At 42.9% G+C, this 9,505-nt stretch overlaps 1 protein-coding gene across 1 annotated transcript in view; it reads right to left on the reverse strand.

Moving 5' to 3' along the window:
• The window catches only part of LOC147717640 (E3 ubiquitin-protein ligase TRIM39-like), a 548,239-nt gene extending 539,043 nt beyond the window's left edge, over positions 1-9,196 (reverse strand). Inside the window, exon 1 of the mRNA XM_086924434.1 lies at positions 8,777-9,196. Coding sequence (XP_086780560.1) covers positions 8,777-9,193 — 417 coding nt within the window. The 5' untranslated portion in view covers positions 9,194-9,196. The remainder of the gene's footprint in view (positions 1-8,776) is intronic.
• Positions 9,197-9,505: the final 309 nt, after the last annotated feature.

Raw genomic sequence — 9,505 nt, forward strand, 5'->3', positions numbered from 1 at the left:
CGCCGTGAAATCGCGCTGTGTTTGTCGACGGCGTTTCGATCCTCTATGATTCGGGATCCTCTTCAGGACAGGGTTGCCGTTGAATTGGAGTGCTTAAGTCAGGGAGCGCTGACAGTCGTCCAGCGGTGGTGGGCCCAGGCGATCAAGGATGAAGCAGTGATCTTAGGCTGGGGGGTCAGGTCTCGGTTAGTCGAGCCCGCAAGGCACCTGAGTCAATCTGGTGCTGGAGCCGAATGAATCCGAGGCGATGGTTTCCCACGAAGAGTAGTGGGCTTTTTTTTTTTTTTTTTTATAAATTATGCAGACGTGCCCTCAAAGGTCTCCCTACTAGTGGCCTCAGTGATGTGCACCACCCTGGCGGTGATGAATGTAACAGTGATGCTGGGCGTGTTATCATAGACATCAGTAACGCGCACGATGATTTTACAGGTGGCAGACGGGGTGGGAACCCAAGTCCTGCGCAGAACTTCGAACTCATAGGTCTCCCTGGTTTCAAAGTTTACCCGTTGATCCAGAGTCAGCCGCCCTATTCTGGAGTCCAGTTCAAAGAGCTCCCGGGGCTCGGGGGACACTTGAGGGCTGAAGCCATAGAGCATCTCTCCGTCTGTTCACCCCTTCATTAGGGTCAACTGCACTCAGGGCCAGCAGCAGTGACCCCACAGGGCCGTCTTCCAGCAGCCGCATGGCAGCGTCGTATTGGTAACGGGGGCATTTGGGCAACGCCCGAGGGGCCGGGGTCCGAGTTCCACCCGAGGGCTGCTTTTGAGCAGCCTGGGGGCCGATTTGGGCGGTGTCTCTGTTGTTCGACTATCGACTATCCCGCCAGCGGCCCAGTGGGTGTCTGAGTGGCCTTTCAGGAGGGAGATGGGTGCTCATTACCTCCCGTATAGCAGCAACAGGTAGAGGTGTCACCCCTTTTTTCTCGCTGAGCCTCCAATTGATGTAGGCATACAGAGCGGGGCAGGGGGCCTGAGGAGAAGTGGCCTCACTTGTTGTCAGGTGTGTTTCACTAGTGTAATTGCGTGCATTTTTTTTTTTACCCTGATGGAGAGCTGCACATCAGTCTCTCACATGCGGATCAAGGAGACACGTTGAACTGCTTCAATAGACGGAAGCAGCTGTCCGGAGAGTTAAAGGAGCGGGTCCTCCTCGTAGGTGAAATACCTGGAAGTATCTGCCAGGGACAGGAGGGGGGGGTGTAAATCAGAGAAAGGATCAGCAGTCGAAAGTGCAGAGCAACTCTCAAAGGGAGCTCTAACCGGAAACCATGTCTGTCTGACTGGAGCCTTTGCCTCTGGCCTTTGGGACAAGCAGTGTGAAGAGCGCAGGCCTTGCAAGTGTTTAGCTGTGGTTAGAGCTGCACTCACTGGCTGAACATCCCGCAAAGTTCAGTGACCTAATCTTAAAAACTTCACGGCTGAGGATCGTCTTGTGCCTACCTGCACGGAAGCCACAGCTGTGTGTGAGGGCGCATTGGGTTGAGCCATAAGGCCACTATTTTAAAGTAATTTCAGCAAAATGTCCTTTTAAAAGACGCCGTTCTCTGGGAAACCACTCAGCACACGGGATTCCCAACAACAGAGGTACGCTGGAGTGGATGCCTCCTTGTGCCCCGGGGGAGGGTGGGAGGCATGGAGCGCGTACTGATATAGGGGTACTAAGTCCTTCATTATGAGGGATCGAGGTATACAATGCAGTTACATCAATTGAACTAAGCCATATTTGTTCATTTTCTGGAATCTCCACATTTTGTAAAATGTTTAAGAACGCATGTACACCTCGATCCCTCATAATGAAGGACTTGAAGCAATGGAGTGGTGTTTACTACAGAACGAAATTGAGGGACCAGAAAAGGTTTTTTTGATGGAAATTTTACATTTTGCGCTTTTTCACAGCTATCTGGAATGGGAACAAGAGTATTATGCACAATGTAGTGGGACCAGCATGGGCTTTGCTGGAGCACCATCATACGCGAACATTTTTATGTCCAAATTTGAGAGCGACCACATACTTGACAACCCAGACTGGAAGACAGGATTGTTGGTCTATAAGCGCTACATAGATGATATTTTCATCATGTGGAGAGGTAAGAAGGAAGAACTGGAACTGAACATTGAGAGATTGAACTTGAAACATGAACAAATTAGGTTCACACATGAGATTGATCAACATCAGTTATCCTTTTTGGATGTAAAAGTATCAATAAAACAAGGTCAAATATGCACGAATGTACATATAAAAGAAACGGACCGCAATAGCGGATTACACTATTTGAGCTTTCATCATCATGCTCTGAAGCGACATCTACCAATATCCCAATTTATCCGCTACAAAAGAATCACATCGGACTCCAATGATGTTTCAGACATTATCAACTGACAGATCAAAAAATTTGAACAACGAGGATATCCAAATAAACTATTACAAGAGTCAAAAACCAAAGTCATGGCCATGACGAGAGAGTCTCTACTAACAAAAAAAGACAAATCAAATCAAAAACTCAGTGTGTGTCCTAAAACATTCAGTACAGTCATCCCAAATCACCACCATCATGAGAAAACATTGGCCTATCATTACTCAAGAACCTGATCTTCAACCTTTGTTCGCAGAACGAATAACATTTGCCTACAATAGATCTAAGAATCTAAAAGAATTGTTAAAGAAAAAAGGAAAGAATCAAAGCAAGACAACTCACAAAGGAATGCGTAAATGTGAGAACTGTATGCATTGCAATAATGTAATAACATGGCCATCCTTCACACATCCTAGAACTGGGCAAACAATCTCATTAAAACATTCGAGCACTTGTGACACTAAAGATGTGATTTATGGTATTAAATGCCCTTGTGGCAAATTATACGTTGGGCAAACAGAACGAAAGATCAAGGTAAGAATAACAGAACACAAGAGTAATATTCGGCAAAAAAATTTGAAATCCACAGTGGCAGCGCACTGGGCAGAAACTGGACATAATATTTCTCAGCTACGCTTCACCATATTAGAAGTGGTGGAAACACGCGCAGATATGGACACTCACAAAATGAGACTCAGATCAGAATATTTCTGGATAAAAAAAAAAAAAGATGGGGAGCCTTCAGCCATATGGGCTCAATGACAGACTGGAATTAGCATGTTTTTTTATAAACCATCAGAAAGTCATTTGTTGATGCTGTATTAGCCTCGGTTAACAGTGTTGACCCGAGGATACATTCGAATTACGTTGTCATAGACATTAAGAATATGCGCTGTGTACCCTGGTTACTTCCCATTCCAACATGGCTGACACACTATCACTGTGATTTGAGTTACTTGTTTTATCATGTTGATTTTCTATAGTTTTCTTTAAAGACAACTAAGCTATCGTTAATATTGGATCAATATTTGTTTGTTTACATGAGATGTTAATGTTAATAATCCGTTCGCAATAGTTTCTTGTGTTTTGAAACTTCGGCATTCACGTGACTGCAGAACCAACCAATGAGCGCGTAAATAAAAAGCTAGACTGTTGTACGTTAACGTAGCTAGACAGACATTGGTGGAAAAGAGAAAGCAGTACGCGAGTGTGCATTTCCGTAAGTAACGGACACGGAACGCGAGCCGTTCGGTCTTAAAAATGTTCGATAAACTTGTAAACATATGCCAGATTGTTTTTTAGATTTTTGATAAGTTTTTTGTTAGTAAGATTTTTTGAGTCAGGCTGGGATAGTAACTTTGGAGTGCCATTGTTACATCATGCATTGAACATATGTAATATGTAGATATTGACAACCGAGGTTTTTTTGAATTAATGACGGGTAATCACGTCTGTTGTATGTAATCTTTTGCAATAATTGCATGTAGTGATTTGGACAATGTAATTGATTTCTATACATTTGTGAACATAGCTTTGGGCTCAAAATTGTTTTTTTGTTCTTTCCATAGTGACCCCCGACGAAGGGTCCATTTGTACCCGAAATGCATTGGGTTGATGTGAAATGCGTTTAATAATGAAATCTGCAAATATTTGAAAAGGAGCTTTAATGAGAAAAGATCATTAAAATAAAAAATATTTCGTTGGAAGATACTTCAGAAAAAAGTTTCTTTTGAATTTTTCATGGAGTGATGATTAATTGAAGAAGAAAAGGACAGTCCGTGGTCCAAGTAAAAGTGTGCACACCTCTAAACCGAGAGTAGTACTCCTGCCCTCATCTATGTTGAATTATTTGACAGTGTTCCGAGACAAAACACTCACAGAGGGAGTCGCACAACGTTAATGGTTTTTTCAAACATAAAAGGAAAAAAATGGAACAAGAGTGCAACTGATGGACATATAAAGATCCATTTAATTATGTGCCACAGTGGTATTATGTAGTGTATTTATGTTGCATTGAATAGAGTGCAATTATGTGACGTGCAATTATGTGGCAGTAAGTGGTATTGTGGGGAGTGTATATTACATTCAGTAGAGTGTAATTATGTGGTGTGTAATTATGTGGCACTGAGTGGTATTTGGAGTGTATGTTACATTGGGTGCAGTGTAATTAGTAGCATATAATTATGTGGCACTGTTGGCCTTTATGTTGCATTAAGTAGTGTAATTGAGGTAGTCACAAACAAAGCTAGGAAGAGAGGGAGGTTCAGAAATGAGTGTAGCCAGCAAAGGGTGTGAGAGGTGGAGCGTAGGAGGGAGAAAGCTCGATAAACACATGGCTAACTAGAGGCACAAATAGGCATAAATAGATAGGCACCCCTTTCTCTCCTCAGCCATGCACCCCGTCCAGTGCCCTTATAAAACTAACAGCTTCCTTTACTGCCACACCAATACACTTGTACCGCCTTCCCTGTGCCTTTCATCCCCGAGGATGCAGTTGTTTAGCTCCCAAATCAGTTCCTTCTGGCCTCTTCTCTCGGGCACATTTTATTGTGGTTTCTGTCTCCCCAAACCTTTCTTTAATAAAATTTTCTGAGAGTAGAAATGGAGAGATCTTAGTGTCACAGAAGTCCTGCATTATTATTTGCAATAGCTCAAACACGCGTCCCTTTGCATTGCAAATGATGGTTACAAAATCCTCTCACTTTGAAGGCAGAGAAACAAAAGCATACTTCAGTTTCTAAATAAGCATGCATTTGTCAGAAGACATAGCCTATTTGACCATTGTCTTAGGAGCTCAAAATAAAGGTCTTCAAGGACCACCTCAAGGACAACATGAGACATGTATCCATGTTTCAACACCAAAGTGAACAATATTCAGTCGTTCCCTACCCACAACTTTAGGTATGGTGCTCAACTGCTCTCTAGCTAAGTTTGTCCTATACAAGTATCACAACCAAAACTCATTGTTGCACTCAGAATGTCTCACAAGCTACTGATGCTAATCAGAGCACTTCACACTCTTGCAACATGTACTATGTAATCAGACCACCCAGGAAGTGGTTTATGTCTGGCAAAGAGTATGGACATTGTTATATAAATACCAATGCAACACAATCATACCTGGGATCAAATCAATGTACCAAGTGTTAGCAGACCCTCCTCTGATGTCCATTGGCCAGATATATTAGAGTTGCCTGAAACTGGTACATCAATTGTTACATAGATATGATTATAGACCGGGCTCGCCAGCCACCTGTAAATAGCTCTCCAGGATGCAACCCAAATTATTAAATTAGAAGCTTTTTCTTGGTTAAAATAATAAATATCTACTAATATTAAAAAGCGTGCATTTGAGATGAAAATGTGTGTGTTTTCAGGACTCAAACTGATGTTTGGAGAAAAACTGCAACTGAATTTTCAGTTGCATTTCCAATAGACACATTCCAACCATTGAGTTGGGCAAGGATAAACATAATATTTCGGTGCCAATAAACCCTTCAGCATGCACGTGCTTTACAAATCCACATGTTATGTTATATGTAAATCTAATATGCAAGTGATAAATCGTGTGGCATTGGGTAGACTGATTACATTTGTGCCTGGGAATTAAGCTATAACTATAACCACGTAGAGACATGACATAGTGACAAAGCCTTTTTGCATTACTGCTGGTAGCCACGGCTGGTTCATTGAGGAGATGACGGTTGATAGTCTTGAATTATGTCCCTGCCAATGTAATCTTGCCTTTTGTGGTCTCAATTACACCATTAGTGATATTATTAACTGGGGAAGATTTTTACTGAGCATAGGTAGCTCTTACTACAGAAATTGTTGGAGACCCCTTACAGGCCATGTATCGGAGCCCTGGAGGCATGGACCATAAAACTCAGACTATGAAACAGGGTTTGACCCATGAAACATTTTTTCTTTTGCATCGGTCTAAAAATCACCAGGACACTATAAAAGTTACTCGCACTTAATTCGTTTTTGCAACTCATTCATCCACAAAGTACTACTGTAAGATAGCAGCTTTTAAAAGCACGCTTCCCTTCAGTTGGAATGAGTTTAATTTTCCTTTATGGCTGTTAAAGATGGAACTTTATACTGGTTTCCTGTATGTACCAAGTGACGTTAGTTTGATGCCAGATGGTGCTGGCACGCGAGACAGACACTGGCCCAAACACACCTTTCTTTTAGCTTGCACCACTGTCTCCCTGACCAGTGGACCAATTGAATGTCATAAAATACACAAAATCATGGTCTTGCCTTCATTGCTCTACACCATCAATGATCATATTCGAAGTGAGTGTGTAACACAAATAGGTGCAGTACAGCAATACACATGAACAACCATCTCAGACAACCATCTCAGAGAAAAGAACGCAGAAAAGCAAATTACTATTGATTTTTTTAACGTCATTCTATTTTGTAACTTTTTTGATGCTAATAAACTGATGGACGAATGAGTGCAAAATGTGTCTGTTCTTATGCACATCCCATGTGTAGCTCAGGTCCTCTGTGTAGTAGAGACTGGTCAAGTACAGTAACCTTCCACAGGTATTTTTTTTGCGTATCAGATGTTAGGTGCAGCAAGATTCCAGGTATTGTAACATAAAATAAAACAGACATAACAAATGTTTATTGCAGGCTGAAGGCTGTTTGATGTTAGCCAACTTAATGAATACCACTGAATGGGTCCACTTTAAAATCAGTCACATACGCGGGTGTCTGTAGTAGACAGAGTAAATAACAAAAAATATGTGCCATGAAGACACCACAAAACGCCTCAAAAACACAATGTTGCAATAGCAAAACCGCACACACAAGTTGGATTTAATGTACAAACCCAAACTAAATCTACAGGCAAAAAACAACATATACTTCGGCAGAAACACACACTGGATATGGGCTGAAAAAAAGAAGCATTGGCGTAGAACGACTTACCACTTCAAATCTCTGCCCTTTTTGTATTTCAGCGTCAGGATCATTTAAGGCACAGAAAAATGTTGAGCAGACCCAGGGAGCCAGTAGGTTTCATCCTTCTTGACTTCAGTCACCCTCCACACGGCGGAGTAGAGGGGGGAAGGGGGCGGCACGATTCACTTGCGGTAGCGTTAATTGCTGCCAGATGGTGGAGGGCGCTCCCGCGAGTGAATCTCCTGACGTGCACGCGTTGCCATTGAAGGCAATGGAACGCGTGACCGTGTTTGGCTGAAAAGCTGCGAAGGCAAGACCTAAAAAAAAAGTGTGACTTGCACCAACCATTAGCCATGTAGATGCTACCAATTTTACATGGCACAGGAAAAAATCCAATCCAAAGCATGGGAGGAGTCAAACCCCACAAAGCACAGACAACAGATTACTTGACAGCGTAAGCACTGTATAGGCTCGACTTAAAAATGACACAGTAATTAAGTAATACTATTAGAAAATATTCCGCACTATTTGCCTTTTCTTGATGCTTAATTTAGACAACCCTGTTGCATAATTTAGCCCTCCCCGCCACATAATTTTAGTAGCCCTGCCTACAGTTAAGCCACTATCAAAAATCCCAATAGCTATATTTCCACAAACATTGCACAAAAGATTATTGTTTTAGCTCTGGGTAATAATGACCTTTTGAACCACATTGTACTTTTGACATTTGTCTTTTTTTGGTATAGGACAATGGTCTTCGAATCATTTTAATAATGCTCCCGCATATAACAAGTGTCCTTGTGGGTCCCAAAAAAATAAACGTATGTTTACAAAATTATTCTATACCATGTTAAATACTGCATGCAAGTTAAAACATTTAGCTGGTTTGAGGGCACATCCTCAAACAAATACGTAGTTCGCAGTAGTGTTTTTAAATTCATGTCACTAACAATATGTAGAGAAAAATATATCAAACCTGACAAACAATTCAAGTGAGATCGCAAGATAGAATGGTGTTTTAAAATAAATAGATACAAAAGGGGATGATGGACGGAGTGCTTGAGCAAATCAAACACTCGCCACCAGTCAACTGATTTGGGTTTAATCCATCCCATCCTAACAAAGTTAAAGATAAATCCACAAGTGCCAAAATGCTCCTGGCTAAAAAAAAAAACAGGGATTGCTGAATGGGAGGGACGTGACACGAGGCCATTTGACATCTTTAACAGTTCAGCCACTGCAGGTATAGTTCTCCACCCTTTGAAAGCGCACACATACGTGATTGTAACATGTTAGCAGACCTGTAACCCTGGAGGGCCCAATGTGACCTTTTATCAGGAATGACTGGGGAGGTGTTGAGATTTTTCTTGGAGTGCCCGTGGTTAAAAAACCAGTGGCATAAGGCCCACCCATTAGGAATGCCATATGTTCATCGGCAGCCTCTTGAACAGCGAGTACGGTATTCTAGCCCACCTCTGACCCCGCTCTAGTCTACAGCACACATACCTTGTACTCCTGGGCAGCTTCTCGTATGGGGAGCAGTGTGTGGGGCTTGTGATCACGTGACACGCCGCAGACCACACAGATGGGCTCCTGGTCATCTTCACAGAACAGTTTCAGTTTCTCTTCGTGCTCTCGACACAGATTCACCTCCAGGGGGGTCTCAGTCGATACCTGAAGCTGTTTGGTGATTTCCACCACGTTCGCCAGGTGCCTGTTGGGCCGGAGGGATTTGTTCTGAGAGATTTCTCTGCACTGAGGACAGGTGAAGTTTGCCTGCAGCCCCTCCCAACACCGAATTATACAGGACTGACAGAATGTGTGTCCACACTGCACGAACACGGGGTCTGTAAAATATTCCAGACAGATGGAGCAGGTGGCCTCCTCCTTCAGGCTCTGGAGATGAGCTGCTACGGCCGCCATGTTCCTGTCGGAGAGGAAGAGGTTAAGTTAAGTTTGTGCAGTGGGCGACTGTCTCCCCTTATACATTCTTTCACTGGCTCTGCAATTTTTAGAAATCTAACCTGGAAATCACTCCTGCAAAGCACAGAGTTTTCCTGGACTGAGTTGGATGCGGGCAAGGTGTGCGTGAGCCTAAGCACACAGGAGTGTGTGTGCAGCAGTGCTAAGGGTGTTAGCTATGCACTCAGGGATGTATGCGGCTGAGCTGTGTATGTGCAGAAGTGATGAGGGTGTTAGCCTATGCACTCAGAGCGCGTGTGCTTAGCTGCTGAA

The sequence above is a fragment of the Lissotriton vulgaris genome, chromosome 5 (genome assembly GCF_964263255.1).
Source record: "Lissotriton vulgaris chromosome 5, aLisVul1.2, whole genome shotgun sequence".
Taxonomy (NCBI): domain Eukaryota; kingdom Metazoa; phylum Chordata; class Amphibia; order Caudata; family Salamandridae; genus Lissotriton; species Lissotriton vulgaris.